This window comes from Excalfactoria chinensis, chromosome 8, assembly GCF_039878825.1.
Source record: "Excalfactoria chinensis isolate bCotChi1 chromosome 8, bCotChi1.hap2, whole genome shotgun sequence".
NCBI classification, from domain to species: Eukaryota; Metazoa; Chordata; class Aves; order Galliformes; family Phasianidae; genus Excalfactoria; species Excalfactoria chinensis.
The window spans coordinates 14,120,186-14,140,780 of record NC_092832.1 but is presented as its reverse complement, the minus strand read 5'-3'; the positions used below and the strand labels follow the sequence as shown (position 1 = coordinate 14,140,780).

Here is a 20,595-nt window from a genome sequence, read left to right as displayed (position 1 = left end):
CCCGCAGCCATGGCCCCGCCCCCTCTCCCGCCCCGGCCCCGCTCTCTATCTTCCTTCCTTGCGCCGCCGCAGCAGCACCGAGACACAAAAACCGGCTGGGACTGGGCCGGGCCGGGACCATGACGGAGACCACCAAGACCCACGTTATCCTGCTGTCCTGCGGCACCTTCAACCCCATCACCAAGGGTCACATCCAGATGTTTGGTGAGTCCCGCCGGTATAGCGATTGAGGGTCGGGAAGGGGCTGAGGACTGCCCCGGGGGTCCAGAGGAGCTCCGAGGGGAGTGTCGGGGGGAGCACATCCGACCGGGGCGGCCCCGGGGTCACCTGGCCTGGCGCTGTCCGTGCTCGGTGGTGCTGAAGGCGCCGCGGGCGGGGGCGGCGGCACCGCAGGGCCAAGGCGGCTCTGGGGGCGCAGCGGGCGGGCGCTGTCCGCGGCGGGTGGTTCTGGAAGAGCAGCAGCACCTCAGGGCGGGGGGCTCAGGGCAGGGCCGGGCCGGCCGAGCTCTGTCCGCGGAGGATGGCGATGAAGTCGCCGAGAGAGGAGGTGATGGCGCGGTGCTGGCCTCGCAGTAAACCCGGCGGCCACGGAGGAAAACGGCCCCGCGATGGGGAGAGGAGGCGAGGAGGCTGATTTCTGTGTCATGGGAGAAAGGCTGAAATCCAGGCTTGGGTTGTATTTGCGTTTCATGTAAGCTGCGAGAGTTCCCTGCTTTTATTCCCCTTGAAGTGCTCCTGCCCCCACAAAACACCCCCGGGTTCGGTTCTGGCAAGGACTCTTGGCTGTGTTTATAAGCTGCCGCTCATCTGTAGGGTCTGCAAGTCTGCGGTCTCTGCAGCACTTCTATTTCCTCCCTGACTGGGGAGGGAGGGACTGGGCCAAGCAGCTAAAGCCAGGTTTGTTGGAAGTGAACAAAATCATGGGGAGTTATTTGAAATATTAGACTGCCCAGCTTTTCAGCTGATAATGAGTCAAAGAAATTGGAAACCTTCGTGTGAGATGACTGATATTACTGAGCATCCACGAGATCCAAAGGATGGAGATGCTAAAACCACTGCTACAGCCTGTTCAGGCAAGACCAGAGGGAGGGGGGGAGGGAGAGAAGGGGGAAGGGCAGTCTCTGTCAAAGGCAGTCTGACGTGACAGATATACTGACCGCTCAGATAATGTTTGAAATGCCTTGAGATCCATATACAAGCAGCAGCTTACCTGGAGAACAGGGTCCTGTTACTGCAAAGTGTCTGCTACCAACCTCCACGTGAAATGGGAGCAGAAAGATCAGCTCTTTTAACACACCTCCCAGGAATGCAGAGAGAGGAACCATCCTTGATGTCTGATGAGAGATTTCAGGCTGGGGAGCAGATGCTGAAGGTCTCTTGCTACTACTGGGGGAGCATCCTTAGGGTTTCTATGAGCTGCGCATAGATTTCTAAGTAGAAAAATCATTGAAATCAGCTTGGGGTATTTCTGCACCAGTCTTTGTTTTTATAGATCATAATGAGATGGTCAGCAGCCTAGAAAATAATAGCTTTCTGGATGGAAAAGATCACACTGTAATTTCATTTTGTAAGTGCAAGCAGACTGTGTTACTGGACAATAATACAATGAAAATTTCAAAAATTTATATTCCCTAATCTAAAAACAATTGCAAACAAAAAGGAACAAGAAGAACGATTTAAAAATCAAAACATAATTAAATGAAATTGTAGATACTTGGTTCAATGGAAGTAACTATTGTTAAAACAGATTTTGAAATCCACATTATTTAGTCCTACATGACATTCTGATTAAGAAAAGTAATACTAAAAATATCAATGTGACCCATATTCACTGGACTAAATACTAGTAACAACACTTATTTTAGAAAACAATGGTCAGTGAAATAACAGCTTGCAGTGAGTATTTTCTGATTCCCGATAATATATATTTTTTATTTTTATTTATTGTTACTTTTAGTTCGGTATTTTTCATATTTTCATCATCTGCTTGTAATGAAATACATAATCTCTTCAGGTAAAAAGTGCCAATAATCACAAAGTGGATATAATTGGAATTAATGAAGATCATGAGCCAGTTGTGCTGCCTGACTTGGGTTGTTTGATAAAAAAGTTCTTGCTCAAACAGTGAGGTCAAATGCAAAGTCGTGTGGCCAGTAAGGAGGAACGTACATCAAATATAAACAATAGGTAAACAAATGTCTTCTGACAAACAGTGATGTTGTCAAGAACTGAGGAATGATTGTACACAACCCACTGAATATAAATGGTGTGATGCTGTAAATAAAGCAACAAATGCAATCCTTGTGCATGCAAGCAGAGGAATATCAAGCACAGGAAGATAGGTTGTATTATTTTTACATACTGCATTAGCAAAACCTTTCCTGGAATAGCACTAACAAGAATTACGTTAGCTCCGGAAACAGGCTTTATGGTGAGAGTTGAGAGAGGCTCAGTCTAGATCTACAAAAGCCGTTAAGGAGTGACTAGATTATGGCCTATGAGTGTCTGCATGGGGGAGTGATATGTGATGAAAGGAGGCTGCTTTACTTAGCAGAGGAAGGACTGATGAGATGCTGGAACAAGGTGGGGTATCATACAACTCCAAACTAGAAATTTGATGTGTGCTTTTGAGCAAAGCTTCAGCAAGTAAGAAAAAGGATTTTCTGTCATCTGAAGGATTATAAACAAGATTCACAAATCTTTCAGGAAGACATGGTTTGATGTGGAATTTTTGTTCCGTATGTCCTGGAGAGATCTTGGCCTATAAAGTTCTGAGATACCTGAATAGGGATATATGAGTCATCTACCTGGAATCTGACTTGTAAATCCCTATTCATTTTAGTTTGAGGACCCCCCCCCACTCCCATGCCTAAAGCAAGAATCAAGTGAGGGCAAGGGAATCTTGACCAATACTTGTATTCCTTTTCTTATCTCTGTGCTATGAGAGCCTAGAAAAACTATTTCAACCTGTAAATATTATATTTCCAACAACTAAATTTGTGCAAAATGATTGTCTTTATTTTCAGACAAATACTTGGGTCTCATGAGCCAGTTAGGATCATTTGCTTAATTTAAAGAGATACAATTTATTTGTTTAAGTCATGGCCCTTGTTAAGCTTAGAGGATGTATAAGATTTGCACTGATGCATTACAATAAATGTAGCACTGTATACTCAGTTCTCAGTTAGGATCTTGTGTTTTATTCAGACTGAAGCCTAGCCTGCGTCCATAGGATTTTTGCCCAAAAAGGAGGCATGTTAGTTATTTGAAAGCACTTTCTATCAGGGAAAATATTTCCCCATCATTATTTTTTTTCCACCTGATGTGAATTTCAGACTCTGTATCATCATTATGATTGAGTTCCCAGGAGGCTGGGATTTTGTTACAACCCCAGACCTGAAGCTGCAGCCCATGACTGACCTTGCATCCATACGGAGTAGAACCTCAACAGGAATCCATCACACTGCCAGTTCCATGGCTGGGTTAGTGGGACTCACGAAATGAGCCTGATTCACATCTCTGTATATAAAGCAAATGTAATGATTTCAATAATTAATAAAACACAAATAAAACATATAATTAAAAAGGAAGTGAGATATTGTGCTGTACATCCATCCATATTAAAGGGCTGTGACAACACCCACATAGCCCCCAAAACAGTCTGAATTATCTGTGGTATCAAATGTGCTTTGAGATGTATGTATGTTTACAATTTTGAGTTGTAAATTCTGTATTTATGCAGCAAAGAGAAACTAAAGGCAGGAGGAATGAGGGCAGAATTTCATGTTAAGTCTCATAGCATTAACATGTTATGAGACTTAACACAATAATTGATTGGCTTCAGCCTGAGACAAAAATCCACCTCATTTATACTCGAGAGGCATGGAAAAGGAAAGCAGGTTCTCAAACAAATACTCTTTAATTTCTCTCGAGCACAGGACACTAAGCTCTGGATATGTGCTTAGTCCTCTTCCCCTGCAGCAGGCTGAGTTTGACCCATAGCAGACTCACCCTGGCCTCCCTGTAGTTTTCCTGCTACTTCCTCTGTGTGCAAACAAGGCCATCCAAAGGACAAAAGCCAACAGGCCAATGTCAAAAGCAAAATTCAATCCTTATGGTGCTGTAAATACACTGAAGCCTGTGCTGGCACTCCTCCAGGTGACAAGTGCCTGCTTGCTTTGACAAGTAAATCGCTTTTCCACCCTGCCCCAGCATAGGGAACTCAAATTCCCATGGATTCGTCCTCCAGATCATGAAACCACTGGGCAAGGTAGAAAGTCAAGGTAAAAAAAGGTTAAAAAAAAATCATATTTTAAATAAATTAAAACAAACAAATCATAAATAAAATACAATTCGCTTTGAAGGCAATCTTGGGCATAATGCTGGAGTTAAAGGTGTCGCTGTGCAAAGTCAAATGCTCCAGGACCAGCATGGGTCACTCTGCATATTTCAGGTCTGGAGAGAAAAAAAAAAGCTGAAAACAAAAGCTTTTGCTGGGTGAACTTCTTTGTAGCTCTTGATGGGAAAGGTCTTGTCCTGTTCCCTGAATGCATGAAGCTCAGGGTGTTGCTGATGATTTCAGCAGATTGAAACATCAGGGCCATGAGACAGGAAACAAATATCAGATCAAAGTGCCATATTTTTATATTGATCTTTTTTTTTTTCCCTCCTTTTTTCCCCCCCACTTTCTTAATTTATAAAACAAAAGTTTCTCTGTAAATACAAAATGCCCCATTTTGACACATTTGACATTTGCTTCTGACTCTATAAAGTTCTGAATCTCCACATCAACTGTCCACCCACATGCAGCCTTCTGGCTTCCAGAAAATGACCTTTCACAATGAATTCAGTTTTACTGATACGTTTCTATGCCACTCTATCCACAGTCTGTTTCAACTTCAGAGCTTGGCCAGCCAAGCTCAACTCTTTCTGACATGCCCACACTTCCATCACCATTTTCTCCTCTGCTCATCAAACTTTGATTATCAGGGGATTCTTTGACTTCCCTACCCTGCCAGAGAGTGGTTTCAAGCCCTGGCACTCTTGAGATCCAGCTGTCTGGAGGTTGAGGAATGCTCAAAACTGGGTTCAGAGGCAGCACATTGGGCAAACCCCAGAGAATGGGCCATGATGCTGTTATTATTAATCACTGATAGGGAGTAGGTGATCTTAATCAAATCTGTCACGTCTGTTTGTATCCAGACTATCATCTCTTGCAGATTGGTTTATTGACTGCTGCGTTCCCTCAGTCCTGTGGATGTGACTTGTGCCATGTTGCTCAGATGTGGTCTTCTTGCATTACACCTGTTTTGTCAGCTCAGTCCCTTTCACACAGTGTCAACTCCTGGACACATAAAAAACAAAGCTGATGCACTGGGTGAATCTAAAGTCCCATCATTCAGTAAATGTAAACTACCTTTCCTTCCCTACTCTCTTTGTTGAATTTTCCCCTATGTCCTGCATTGCATCTGTTATTGAGGAGATTTTGTATGCCGGTCAGTAGGCATCTAAAAATACTTCTGATAAAAAACAATGAAAGAGGACTCAGACATCAAAAGTAAAAGTCTCAATTGCATTGCTTCTTAAGAGAATTTAAGCAACGAAAAATCCCAGTGGGCTGTTCCTTGCTTATTCAAAGCAGCTATTCCAAGGCGCAGTGCTGAGCTCTGCTGTGTTATGTAAACAGGCTTTGGAGATAAAGGGGCCAATCTGGGTAAGGAAAGAGGGAGGAAGAGGCAGGGGCTGGGATTTTTGTTACTGTTGTGCTTTTTTAGTAGCTTGAATTTCAAGAATCACATTTTCTTACTTGTTGAGACAACCAAAGTGCAAAGCAGTTTAAAGAGCTTTTTGCTGCCTGAAACAGAACTGCAAGAGATGTGAGTGGAGGGACAGCTCGTCCTGTCCCCTTTTTCTTAAATGCAAATATATCTGCAGATGGCCAGAAGCAAAATTCCCCATCTAGTATAAGTTCATACAGGGTCTTGAAAGGCTTTGTTTCTGAAGACTGCGACATGAGCAAGGAGTGAAGGCTGCCTTATACTTCCATTTTACCTCCCCTCCAAGATCTGAAGGTACAATTAGCTCTGGTGATCAACGAGTTATAGGTAGCTGATAAGACTCTCTGCAGGACATTGCAGCTGACAATAGACCTCAGGACAGCTTTGCTCCCCACTGCATTGGCGTGGCATTGTTGGACTCAGGGGAGCAGAAGGATCAGCCAAGCAAGGACAAATATTGTTTATAATCTTCAGAGTGAGATATTACACATTGGATATTGTAGCAGGGAAAGCTCCACTTGTCCATGCTCCCATCCCAGCATCCTTAACATTAATTTGGGACAGGCCTTGCAACAGTGTGGAGGAATGCCCACTGACCCCTTCACCTCTCAAGCATCTTGTTTCATCCTCCTGACCCACAGAGGGGAGGAGGAGCTTTGCCCAGCACCTGACTAAACTCCATCAGTAACCACTCAAGGATTCTTCTGAAATATTTATAAGCCCTTAAACATTTAGCAGTATTTATTATGGTTGATGAGGCACTGTGTTGTCTCTAAAACAATACCACCTCCTGAAATGGGCCACATACCTCCTGCTTGAGCCAGACGCAAGCAAACCCAGAAATCCACTACTACAACCTTATTCAAACAAGAATCAGGGCCTGCACTTCCATTTCAAAACCAAACATGCTCACTGAGGGGCTCACACCTCCTGCATGGCCTTTGGGGTTACTTTTGGGTCATGCCCATGGGATGCTGAGGACACTGACCAGCTGAGCACTGCATCCCAACAGTGGCACCCACATCTTCCATGTGACCTTGGGTGCGTGCATAGTTGGAATAATACAAGTATAGTTGTAAATAAATAGCCAGAGGATATCTAAGGAGAAGACTCACCAACTCTGAGGCCTTCAGTCAATATGGATAACGCTGAGGCTTGCCACCAAAACTCCACAAAGGAACAATCTCCAAAAAGAGATGCTACCTTAGTGGTGGTCAGCCTTTAAATGGGATCTTAGAGAGGTGGAGTCGATCTCCATCCCTTCCGGTAGCACAGCTAAATTACCTTCACCTGTGCTCCTGCAGCTGACTCATTGATTGCCTCAGATGGTTAATTAGAGGTTCAGGCTGTGATCAGCAGTTTCCCTTACAGTGTCACTTCATCTCTGCCAGTAGGTGCTTCTAGGAAAGCAAAGCCTGCCTAAGAGGTGGGTGAATCCAGGGCATCTATGGATTTTGAGGAGATCACTCTCTCTCTGGCTTTCATAATATCTGAATCAAAGCACTTCCCCAGGTGCCACCATCACTCATCCAAGCAAGGCTGGATTTCTGGCGTGCTGTGCATAGAGAAAGCCTAGCAAAACTGTGTCACTAAAGAGCTCACTCTGGTGGGAGGTGAGATGGGAAAAGCCTTGGGGCTGGGTTAGAAGGAGACAAGCTCCTGTAGACCGTGGGAACACTGGAAGGAGCAGCTTTACTTCTGTCTTCCTTGGTGCAAGGACATGTCTAATGTGCTCTGCAGAAGGTAGAGGTTCTCAAGAGCTATCTTAGAACTACCTCCAGGGCATGGAGGTGTCCATCCCTGCTCCTTGCAGCACCTCTCCGAGGACAAGAAGCAGAGCACCACCCTGACATCCTGATAGAAGCAGAGAGAACCACTTCCATGACAGAATAGTGAAAATATTTGTTGTGTGCCCTTTGATGCTCAGCTTGTCCTACTTGACTTTATCTGTGGTCTCACAGCAATAAAAGTTATGCCTAAAGTGAGCTGTTGGGTATAGCTGGAACACGTTGTCCTCTGTTTACCAAAGAGTTTATTTTGGTTGCTGATATTTAGGCTTTAATTGAAGCAGAGATAGAGCCATGCAATGCAAGCTTGGGGCTAGATTAATGCTGGAAATTGATGGAGCTTTGTTGTGGTCCAGTATTTGCCCTGAAACAGTTTCCCTTGGGAGACAGGCAGCAAGAAAAGTAGCCCTCAATCATGGCACTCATCCCCTGCTTCAGGCAAAGAATCTGATGGATTTTGTGTCTAAACAAGACCACTGTATCTCTGCAGCACCTCTTTTTCTTCCTTCCTGCTTGGGAGGGCACAGTACTGCACTGTTCCCTGCTCCAGCTCAGTGGGCTCACAGCATTTTTTCTCAGATGCTCATCTGTAATCATTTTGGCACGTTTATCTCTAAATGATGAGGAAATACTGTGCTGGAAGAGAGAAAAGGGCTCACCACCTTTCTCCTGCAGCAAGTCAGACCAGCCATTGCTCCCCTCCGATATGATGCCCAGGAGCAGTGGTGGGACTTCTCATCTCACCATCACTAAGACCTCAAGACACCCTGGGAGCAGCTGTGGGTATCAGACATCAGGTGAATATGGTTGTCAGGATGTGGCTATCTGTGCTTCAGGTGAGATCCAGCAAGGCTCTGAGCACATTCACCTCACCCTTTGCCAGGAAGACTTTCCCAACAAGTTATCTGAGCAAAAAATGGTATCATGTCTCATCACAGAATCAGGCAATTGCAAATGGTTGGGGTCAGAAGAGATCTTTGGGTCCGTCTGGTCCCATCCTACTTCAGCAGGGCCATGCAGAACAGTGTTCCTAGGACCATGTCCAGGTGACTCTTGGACATTTCCAGGGAGGAAACCCCACAGCCTCTATGGGTACCTGTGCCAGAGGTCATTACAACTGGTGACAGTGACAGCATCATGCTAACCATGCGTAGGTTAAAAAAAGTGGGCCCAGTGCCTGCCCAGAGGAGCTGGTGGCAGCTAAAACACAAGCTCCCATAACACCCCTCTGTACTCACCTCACAAAGCTGATGGGGAATTCCTGCTTCCATCTGCTCCTTCCCTCCACTGTGGGATATGTCAGCAGTTTGGGAAAAGCGTTTGGACGTGGGTTGCTTTGCCAGATATTAGACTCTTCCTGCAGAACATATTCTCAGACTCCACACACTGGAGTTTTTTCTCCCAGTTACTGCATGTCTTCTTGCACACATTCCGTTGCAATATTCTTGTCCTGAGAAAAGAGAAACAAACAAACAAGCAAGCAACCACAGGATGTCTTTGATTTCAATTTGAATTTGAGTAATAACAAATAGTCTGTTCTTTTACAGCATCATCTGGGGGACCCAGATAGACTGGAACTGGGCTGCTCTCTACCCACTGGGTCTCACGCTCTGCTATTTCTAGGCCAGATTGCTGTGAACTGACTCAGCCTTCAACCTTTTCATTTTCTTCTCTCTCTCTTTTTTTCCTTTGGGCCTCTAATTTCACTTTTCTGTCCCAAAGCCAGGAGTGTTGAGCAGATGGTGGTGTAGTGAGTCCCCTTGTTAGCCCTCAGGCAGCTGGGCACTGGTGGGGCGTTAAGCTGAGCTCGCAGGCTTTTTAAAAGCTCAGCCTCCAGCTCGGTTCTCAAGGCATTTGCTGGCCATTTCTTTTTTTGTGCCTACAAAAAACCATTAAAAGAAAAGTGCAGCAACAACTGAAGCCATTTAGCACGAAGGTCCCTTCCAATTTTCTTATTTCTGTGATGCCTAGATGCAGCTATGGACTAACAGGGTGGTGGTGGGGGGGTAGTGTAACAGAGCAATTAGCTTGGAGATGAAAATCATTAAGCATTATGGAACTTAATGGGATATTTCTTCCCCCTTCTCCTGCTTCTTTGGAAAGGAAAGCTCTCCTTGGAGGGCAGCCAGGGCTTGTTTCTGTAGCAGAAGCATCATCCTGGCCCTCAGGGACTCACTGCAGCTCCCAGGGTGTACTAAAAGCTGGGGCAGAAGAGCCAGGCTCTGTGGTGAGGATGGGGACATCTTTGAGGGGGCTGAGCACCTCTGGCAGCAGCCCAGAGACAGAGGGACAGTGTCTTTGTTCCACACCTCAGCTTCAATAACTATCCCAGCCTGCTGCCATGGTAATTTCATTTTTCAGCATTTTTTAAAGGCCCAAATGGAGGCAGCCACGAACACATCCCTGATTTGGCAACCAGAGTCACATATGTATTTATATACGTCACTCAATTAGGCTGAGAATAATTTCTGTCTCCTTGCCTGACAGGATTTAGAAGGGTAAAGCATCATGCTTGAGTATCTGGGTCACTCACCCTGCAGGAGGAGGTACTTAGGCCAGCAGGCCAGCACCTGTGGGTTTGCAGCAGTGTCCCCATAGCATCCCAAGTGCTGTGTCTCCTCCTCTGCAAACAAACAAATAAATAAACAAATGTAAAGAAAAAGGAGAAAAAGGAACTGCTAGGGGTGTGGGTGAATCAGATACAAAGGCATTTGAATTCACACCTTGGAAAACAAAGTGCAAGAAATACTTGTTTTCATTCACAGCAGTTCAGGTAATGGAGAAGCACCAGCGGAGCAGAAGCATTATGATGATTAAATATGCTCAGTTAGAATCACCAAAAAGAAACACCTCTTAAATAAGCAGTGATTTCTTAGCAGGGTAGCAGGACTTTTTTAATGCTATCTGGATAAAACAATTATTTATTGTTTTTGTAGCTCTGAAGAGCACCCTGTGATCAGATTCGCTTCACCATCATTTTGCAGAACTTTGGCTGTTCCAAAAAAGCACAAAATGCTTCCACAGTGGAGGGGAGGAAGGTTGGGCTGGGGACATTTCAGCCCAGCCCACTTCTCCCACGCCAGCCCAATATAAGCAGTGCTGTTGGTTTGGAAACATTGCCACCAGGCTGAGCACAAAGGGAACAGTCCAGAAACCCAAAAGAACTGGGACTCAGACCCTGAGCCCCTTTACACTAACACAAAAGATTAACCATTAACCCTAACCAAAAAGGATAACCCTTAACAGTAAACACAAATTGGTAACCCTAAACCTTAACTTAACCTTAAGTGTATCTCTTAAACCTTTTGCAAATTGGTAAGCATCATCCTTTAACCCTACAATCGAATGGCAACCCTTAACCCTAATCCAAAAGGATAACCCTTGACCCTTAACCCTAACCCAAAATAATAACCCTCAACACTAACCAAAAAGGGGAACCAGTAATCCTTAACCATAACAAAAATATATTTTTCCCAGGCAAAAATCTTTGAACAAGTGGGGAGATAAGAATGGGAGCTGAATGGACAGCTGACCATAAGCAATACACATGGGAAGAGGAACACAACACTACTGAGCTGTCTTTGGCACCGCCATGGCACAAAGGAGCCTTCAACCTGGTCTCCAAAAGTAGAATATTTTATACTAGAATTACAAGAGGTTCTATCTAGAAAAGCACTTTCTGAGAGTATGGAACAACCTGGTGGTTTGGAGAAAGCACCGCAACACCAGAGCAACCCTAACAGTTCAAAGCAACGTCCCACCAAATCCAGCATCCCATTTCCAACCCCCAAAACCCAGAAAATAACACAGATTGACTCAGCTTAACCCCACATAATGCACAGCACTGCTACCTTTGGGTTGGAAGACCACACCGTGGTGGGAGGCATCATCTCCTCCTAGAAAATCTGAAGTAATTTTGTCTTGCCTTGTGCAGAAGATGATACTCAGAGCTGGATAAGCTTATGTGTTCGGACAGGCATGGCTACAGCTGCCTGTAGCTTTCTCTATCTGCGCACTGAAGAGTTATTCAGCCAAAGAAAATTGAATCCATTAAAAAACACAAAGCTTTAATGCAGTCTTGTGATTATAGCACCGATGTATCAAGATGCTGCAGGCACCAATGCTGCAATTTTGTGGCACCCTAAAGCCACCTGTCTCAGGTCCCCAGTCACTGTCCTGGCCTTTACGTTCTGCCCCCTGGTATTTATGTTCTGCCTCCCTACTATTTGTGTTCTGTCTCATATTCCTGACACATGCCTGCAGCTGCTGGATTTGGCCACCTTTTATGTCTTTTTTATGCACGTCAAAACTTGAGAGAATACAATAAAAGCAACCCCAAAACACGAATGACTTCCCTCCCCATCTCTAGTCTCATATCAGCCTCTAGGGCTGACACCCTTGAAGATGTTTCTCTACCTTGTCCCAGAGCTCAGACAGTTGTCCCACTGAAATCTAGACCAAAACAGAGCTGCTTCTCCCTGTACTGCTGTCATCCATTCCCATCCAGCATTTTTGATGCACAGCACACATGTCCACACTGCACTTTCACATCTCAGCCATGAAGGCTGGCCAGCTTCATTTGCTTTCAAAATGTTCTTCTAGCTCTCCTGTACCCAAGCCATGCAGAAGGCAAGAAAAGCCAATAGAGGATGATCATGATAGAGTCCTTAGGATTTTCTGGTTTGGGGGGATGGTGAAAAATACCCGATTCACAGTTGGCAGCTGAGGGTTCAGTTTTTAGGGCAAGGCAGGTGATGGCCATATGAAACTGGAGGTGAATCCCTCAAACAGCATTTGGCAAAGCCATAAAGCCAATTCTGTGGGACTTGGTGGAATGGGTTAATGCACTGATCTCCTCTTGCTCTCCTCTAGAGAGAGCCCGTGATTACCTGCACAAGACCGGACGGTTCATCGTCATCGGTGGCATTGTCTCACCTGTGCATGATTCCTATGGGAAGACGGTGAGTTATTCCTGTTCTCTCTTCTTCATATGTGCAATGTTAAGCATTGAGAAGCCCCAAGGAAGTCTCCAAGAAGGAGAGGGATATAACCAGCCAGTCTTCTGATAAAACTTGCAGAGAGCCTGTAAACAAGTAAAACAAGAAAGTAAAGAGAAATGCTACCATCCAAAATGATGGGGAACATTTTGTTTGGGTTGTGTTGTTTAATGACTTTGAAGCCAATTTTTATTATAATACAAATGAGTTTTATTCTGGAGGGGGAAAACAAAACCTATCTGAAATAGGAAAAGAGATTTTGCTCTTCTTTTGAGAGATGCAGAAATTTCAGCAGGAAAAAACCACCCCTGGGCCTGGACCCACCGTACTCCAGGTAACCACCCTGAGAACTTCAGCTTTGAAAGGCAGAAATCCTTCTTATCCAGAAACAAGGAGCTCAAATCATCTTTATGTGCTACCTCCTTATAATCCGCAGTTTTATTGTTCCAGGGCCTGGTGTCCAGCCGGCACCGCCTGACCATGTGCCAGCTGGCTGTGCAGTCTTCTGACTGGATCCGGTGAGTGACAAAGATCACTGCAGGGAGGGGATGCTGGGGCTACACAGCAGCAACCCTTGGTCCACAGCAGCCCATATCTCAGCTGGGACCAGCAATACCATTAGAAAGATCACGCTACCGAGCCAAATGGATCAGGAGTTAAGAGTGTGGAGGAGTCTGAGCATGGGCCAGGTTGAGGTTCTCTCCCACCCTAGGACAGGGAAGGGACATGGAGGGATGAAGCCACTAGGGAGAGGTGGGTGGAAGGTTTCAAGGAAGGAGGTGGTGTGGTGAGGACATAAAGGCAGTGGCCACCAACTAATGCTGCTGCCTCCCTGTGTTCTTGCAGGGTGGACCCCTGGGAGTGCTACCAGGACACCTGGCAGACCACCTGCAGTGTGCTGGAGCACCACCGTGACCTGATGAAGGTGAGTCTTTCTCCACCTCATGTCCTGGTCCTGCACTAGAATCAGGCTGCAGACACCACATTGCCTGGATGAGCTCTGGAGTGCAGAGGGGGACATCAAAGCCTAGAATATGGCTGGGACAGATGGAGAAGATACATACTCCTGACCTGAAGAAGTATGCAAAACATTTTCTCACAGTTGTTCTCTGTTCCTCTTCCCTGCCTCTGGACGCAAATTGAGCTCCTTGGATGAACTACTTGTGTTACCACCTTTTAGTAGGGAACAAACAAGTTGGTGTTTTTTTTCTCTAAATAAAGGAGCAATAGGGTCCTACTAGTCCCAAACCCATCTGGTGAGATTATAAAGCAACAGGAAAGCTGAAGTGAGGTGGATGGGTCTGTCACTAATGACCTTCATCTTCAGTGAGAGGGGTTGACTACCCAGGCAGCAAAGGTTTTGGGAATTAACTCCAGCCTTGGGGAAACCATCTTTACAACTAAATTTCTCTCTTGCTGCAGAGAGTGACTGGTTGCATCCTCTCCAATGTCAACACCCCCTCCATTACCCCTGTGATCGGACAGCCCCAGAATGAGTCTACGCAGCCTATCTACCAGAACAACGTGTCCAACAAGCCCACTGCAGGTAGGTGGCTCTGGGGAGGGAGGGAAGTAACTGGCCACCTGTTCCTCACACCCCAAGAGTGGTAGCAAACACTTGCTCAGGAGTGCTTCTGAGCTTCTCCAAGTTCTCTTTCACCTCTAATGGTGGAGAAGTGTCCCCACCCCCTCTTTGCAGTTTTCTGTCTCGATAGCACCATTGGGGATGGGGAATAGCAGCGTGCTTGTGCTCCTTGCAGCTCCAGGCTTCCCAACCTGCCTCACAACTCAGATTTATTTTTGGTTGGTCCCAAATTTAACAAAAGATTTCTATAACTCTGTGTTAAGCTGACCTATCTCCATGCTCCTGATGAACACCAGCCTCGCTCCCTCTGCACTCCTGGCTGCATATTTCTGTATTTTTCTGCTCCAGCTGAAAAAAGCTATAATTTCATTTTTCAACTGACCTGGGTGAGGTCTCTCAGCAGGCTCATAGTGCCTAAGGGGTATTTGGTTATTTGAAGGCTGAGTCATCTGCCAGATGAGATGTAGGAGTTGCTGTCCCCCTGCATGGGAGCATCCCATGTGGGCAGTCAGCCGTGGATAAAGCCTCTCCCCATCTTAGTTTCTTTCTTCTCCGTCTTCAGCAAAGATCCTGGGGAAAGTAGGAGAAAGCCTGAGTCGGATCTGCTGTGTTCGCCCACCCATGGAGCGCTTCACCTTTGTGGGTAGGTACAGGACTACAGCATCACCCCCAGCCCCATCTGCCTCCCCAGTACCCCCTGCCAGGTACCAGCACCTCTATTCTTCCCACACAGATGAAAATGCCAACCTGGGGACAGTGATGAGATACGAGGAGATTGGTGAGTATGCAGCCCCTCACCACCACTCAGCACCACCAGAAATCTGGTGGCAAGTAAGGGATGCTGAACCATCACCACCCCTGGCACTAGGCAGCATGGCCTGGGGCTGAAATGGGAGCAGCACTGAGCTGCTTGGAATCTCCTCTGTCCACCCCTCCTAACCTGAGCAATTTTGTAGCTTTCCTCCATGGGTTTGCAAACCAACAAAAAAAAGTCCTAAAGGCTCCAGTGCTTGTAGTTGTACTGCTCAGCTTTGCTGTAGGAAAATCAAGCTATGCCCAAGCTCAACACAGCTCCACACACATCTGCAGATCAAGCCCCTGCAACAGGTCACAAAGCACTTATATGTGTCTGAAAATGCAGAAATGCCTCCTGACCCCATGGATACATCCCTTCAGGGCACATCTTGGTGGCTCAGCAGCCCATAGCAATGCTGACAACTCAGCAGTGCAGGAGAGGAGCAGAAATAGCGCACAGGGTAGTTTGGGGTAGGCTTTCTGTTTGGTACCATTGGGGATGCAAGGATTGTAGCTGCTTTATCAGGATTCATTTTGGTAAGAGACGGTGTTTTGGTGAAAGAGATCACCCTTGAGCAGAGCAATGGGCTGGCAAGAAAAGAGGGGGAGAGCTGTACTCAGCTCTGCTCTCCCCCATCTCTGAGCATTCCGCTTCCTTCCTTCAGAACTGCGCATTCTCCTGCTCTGTGGCAGCGACCTGCTGGAGTCCTTCTGCATCCCCGGCCTCTGGAATGAGTCTGATGTGAGTCACTGCCAGGGCCCCGCGCTCCCCTTCCCTGGGCTCCATCCCTCCTCCTCCACCATCTCCCGGGTGCTGCCCTGGTATTCCTCACCACCCCCATCACTTGCCTCTGCTTCATGAACAACAGGGGCTTCTGCACTCCTGGTTTGCAAAAAAAGCTGGTGTAAGGAAGTGTTGCCCTTATGTTAGAAATGGAAGATCCTTCAAACCATACCAGCAGCCTGAACCTAACAAAGGAAGAGTAAATAATAATAATAATAAAAGAAGGAAATAAATAAAATAATAACAAAAGAAAAGAACTTAGACTGAGAAGAATAATGGTGTCAGCCCCTCAGCCAGACATTGCCTGACACCATCTCAAGCAATGTGGGCAAGCAATCTGCAATAGTGACTGCGGCGGGGTGGGGGGAGAGCAGTCAAGACCACACCCACATGGCAGAACACATGGTAAGTGATGGAGAATTCACTTTACCCTCCCTTGCAAAGGCAGATCCAACCTGCAGATGGCAAATGACCTCTACAGATACATCTAGCTCTGTGTTTGGCTTTGGTGTTGGTGCTTTTACAGCATCCTACTAGGATTCAGGCACAATTCAGTGTACTGAGATGATCCTATATCAAACATCACTCACAATGAAAAATACTTCAGTTAACACTGGAGGAGCCACTGTCCCTCCACAGAGACTGGAGCAGTCTGCTCCAGCAAACAGGATGGTGCTGGGATCTATGCACCACTCCAAGAATTCTCTGAGATGCTAGTAAATAATAACACCAACACAAAGAAATCCAAGGATAAGGGGCTGTAAAGACAATGTGAAGCAGTGCAGCTGCTGCCTCCTCTGCTCCGATCTCCAGTGAGGCAGAGTTCATGTCATCCTCAGGCAGCATCTGCTGCTGCCCTTTCTACCATGACAAGTTCTCCCTGAAGCTTAAGTTCAACATTCATGAACAGAGTTTAACCCTGTTCCTTTTTATTTCATCCACCACAGATCACTCTGCATGTCACAGCACCAGATTTTGCTCTGGCAGGTTGTGAAAACTCTCCTTGTGTTGATTCTATCTAGATGGAGGTGATTGTTGGGGAGTTTGGGATTGTGGTGGTGCCCCGGGATGGAGCAGACCCTGACCGGATCATGAACCACTCCTCAATACTCCGCAAGTACAAAGTAAGTGGATTGATACATAGTCAGGGAACCATAGAATCATGGAATATCCTGAGTTAGAAGGGACCCAACAGGGAACACTGAGCCCAACCCCCGCCCTCACACACCACCACCCAACCCCAACCCCCGTGGCTGAGAGCAGTGCCCCAGTGCTCCTTGAGCTCTGATAGCTCACAGTCATGCATACTGTCTCACACAGCAGACCCTTCCCCTACCCCAACCCTCCCCTGACACCAGCCCCATGACTCTCCCATGGGCCCTGTCGCTGTCCTCCTGCTCTGCTCTGGGCTTAACAAACAAACCACAGCACCTCAGCTGCTCCCCACAGTTTTGTACTATCAGACTCCATACTGCCTTTGTAGCTCTCACTGTTGCCCTTTTCTGCACCCTGTCCAAACTTTCTTGAGGGCCTCTAACTGTCCCCCCAGCCCCATCAACATCACACTGAACTCGGGACCTGGAGAGTTCCCCCCTTATTTTTGCCTCATCTGCTAACTGGGATCACAAATGTGGCCACCAAGCAGCAGACCTCCATGGCCAACCAGACACAGGTGGGGCAAACACTGATTTTCATCCCTCCCTTTGCTCATCTCTTCTTTTTCCACCCACAGAACAACATCCTGGTGGTGAAGGACGACTCGAACCACCCCATGTCGGTCGTCAGCTCCACCAAAAGCAGGTGGGTGATGCTCAGGGTGCCCCCAGCCAACCCCTCCATTCACAGGGATACCACTGTGTTCTCAGCCCCTGCTCAAGAAGCCCTAATTCTTGGAAAGGGGCCGACCAATCCCCCACATGGGTTCTGACCCTTCTCTTCCCCTGCTCCCCTAGACTGGCCCTGCAGCACGGGGATGGACACGTTGTGGATTACCTCTGCCAGCCTGTCATTGACTACATCCTCAAGAGCCAGCTCTACATCAATGCTTCTGGCTAAGTGCCAGAGGCCCTGCAGCAGAACAGCCCTGTCATCCCGTGTCCCTACAGCTCTCCACCACACTCTCCTCTCTCTTTCTGCGTCTCCATCTCTCTCCCCATCCCATGGCCTCTCACTCTCAGCACTGACGCTCCATAGTGCAACAACATCCAGGGACCAGCGGCACAGCCCCACGAGGAATGGTTTGGTCTCTTTTTTTTTTTATGGGAACTGTCCTCCCTATTGTTTGCAGGGAGGGAGGGGGGCAGAGATGTGCTCAATGTGCTCACTGAGGGGCACCTCCACCCCCACTCCTAGCATGTGACTGGGAAATGGTCCTCCCAGTCCATCCTCCCCGCATGCTCAGAGCAGGGGCTTCCTCTTTGCTCAACAAATCTAGGTGATTTTATTTTTTTTTCTTCTTTTCTTTTTTTCCTTTTTTTTTTTTTTTAAATTAAATAGATATAGTACAAGCTCCTTAGCTCTCTTGCCACTGCACCCTGCTTCCCATTGAATCCTGGTGGGCAGTGAGCAAGCAAAATGCAAGTGGTTCTGTGTCCCACAGAACCTATACAGGCCAGCAGTAAGGACAGTCCAACCAACAAAATCCTCCACTTGGCCCTGACAAGTCATGAAGATGGTATTTCTGAAGGGGCAAGGACTACTGCCAAAGCAAAACTTACCAGGGGAATGTCTCACTTCTCCTTGTCTGCAAGTGAATCCAGTCCACCTCAAAGCCAAGGATGGATGCTGTACTCCAGCCCTGTGTCAGAAGAGGCAGCCTACAGCACCTAGAAAGGGATCTGTCTTTTACAACACCAAGAATCAGGGGAGGAAGAAGAGGGGAGGAGGTGGCCCAGAGCCACTGATGAGAATTGCCCCAGGCCTGGCCAAGCTGTCTGGGACTGGGTCTGTTCTCATCCTCAAGCCTTCAGCTGTCCAATGCTGGCTGTAAAATTCCCATTTTTCCTTTCTCTCCTTCCCTCTTCCTGTCCTTGAGAAGTTTATGCATGATATATTTGCCCTTCCAAACTGGCTTCAAGTACTTCATACATCCCTTGGGACAAGCCAGTTTCCTGCTTTCCTGCTTGTGACATGCCTGGTAGAACCTGCTCAGCCAGATGCCAAAAACTAAGGCATGTAGCATGGAGCAAAAGGGAATAATTCGAGTCCTGCAGAGATGAGGGTTACTTAAGCAGGCTGTTGTCCTGCTGGGTATCCCAGGGTGCAAGGACCCTGCTGGTCCCGCTGGCTCAGCCTCTTGAAAGATGACAGCCACAGAGAGGAAGGTACAAGTCTTGCTTTCCTCCATACTTTCCTCCCTCCCTTTACTCCTTCCAGCTTCATATCTCTGGTGTCTATAGCTCCCAGACATCTACCAAGTCACAAACTGCTCTTCGGAAACTTCAAAGATAAGGCTTTGCAGTAAGGTTGGTGACCTGCTGGGCACTGCTGTTCTCTGAGTTGCAAGTGTGCCACAGTCCCCTCCCAGAGAAGTCACCTCCCTAACAGCAGAAATGCTGGGCAAAAATGACACAGTCTGCACATGCAATGTCTTTGCAGCAAACGTGCTGAATCTCTCAGATCCAGCCATGCTGTTTCCAGGCAGTTGTGTACATACCTCGAGGGGCGAGGGGGCATGGAGATCCCAGACCAGGGAGGGCAGACAGAGCGTGCAGGAACACCTCCAGGGATAAGCTCCCATCTTGCTGAGCCCCCAAGCTAATGCTTTAACAGGTTCCAACTGGGCATCTCATTCACGAGCACCCAACCTACATAAGCTGATAGCTAGACTTCTCTAAATCCATTGCCTCTGCTATCCTCCGTGTTCAGGTTTTTGGCCTGTTTCTCCTCTCCACCCCAACACAGAGGTCATCCCTGAAAACATCCTCAGTCATCACCCATGTTTCTTAGCTCCAAGCTGGAGTAGAAGCAGCAGTGTTAGAGACCAGCCTCCAACACACACACACATAAAAGGACTGGAACCTCTGGGAAAGGTGAAGAAGCTGAAGAGGAAGGAAGGATGGTGGCTTTTAAGAGAGGAAAAGACAGTAACAAAAGAGGAGATGAAGAAGGAGTGAGGTCGGCAAGTCTGAGAGCACCTCAGAACCCCTTCTCCTCCCTCCCTCAGGTACACAAGATGGGATGTGCAGGAAGCCAGCTGGCTTTCCATCTCATCATGGTTAGGACAGCATGCCTTAGAGACATAGTGTTGTGATAGGGATGATGAGTATATTGTCTTACTAGTCCTATCTATGCCTTCATGTATCTGCTCAGCAAAACTCAGAACGGGGCAAGGACAGGGTGGGAGGGGGGGTTTGTTACATGTCAGTCAACGCTGGGATTGGTTTGGAAAACATCTATGGGTGGGTATGGAAAAACCCATCCTTTGAGATCCATGCAGATGGTGGGGAGGTGAGGAAGGGGCTTTCCAGTGCTGCTGGGGTGGGAGGCAGCTCCTGGCTGCGTGTGGATCTTTGAACCTCTGATTTTAAACAGTGGGATTTGCTGAAAGAGAAATAAACTTCAAACGTCTTTTGGAACATAAAAAAGGGGGAGGGTGGGGGGGGAAGGGTTGAAGTTGCCATGCCACCAATTTCACATTTGTGAAAGGTTTTGGAGCCTAATTTTTTTGTTTTTTTTTTTTTCTTCTGTTGCTCTATAAAGAAAACGGTCATCGACAAAAGAGAAAACTTTATCAGCAAAATGTTTAAATTATGTAATAAACAAAAGAAAAGGATTAAAAAAAAAAAAAAAAAAAGATGCTACTAGTATCCATCTTTCCCTGCTGCTGTGACGTTTCAAACCCAAACCAGCTCCAGAGGGTGTCAGCTTG

General features: G+C 46.9%; 1 protein-coding gene and 1 long non-coding RNA gene across 2 annotated transcripts; one reads left to right on the top strand and one right to left on the bottom strand.

Moving 5' to 3' along the window:
* Positions 1–18,201, top strand: NMNAT2 (nicotinamide nucleotide adenylyltransferase 2). The gene is made up of 11 exons (XM_072343441.1): positions 1–204; positions 12,437–12,525; positions 13,012–13,079; positions 13,408–13,486; positions 13,984–14,107; positions 14,709–14,789; positions 14,880–14,924; positions 15,607–15,683; positions 16,748–16,849; positions 17,458–17,525; positions 17,678–18,201. The coding sequence occupies exons 1-11, from the start codon at positions 120–122 to the stop codon at positions 17,778–17,780; spliced, it is 921 nt and encodes a 306-aa protein (XP_072199542.1). The 5' UTR covers positions 1–119; the 3' UTR covers positions 17,781–18,201.
* LOC140255651 (uncharacterized) lies at positions 1,309–6,958 on the bottom strand. The gene is made up of 3 exons (XR_011904518.1): positions 6,893–6,958; positions 3,421–3,519; positions 1,309–1,430 (listed from the first exon to the last, which is right to left on the bottom strand). It is a non-coding gene; the product is annotated as an uncharacterized lncRNA (long non-coding RNA).
* Positions 18,202–20,595: the final 2,394 nt, after the last annotated feature.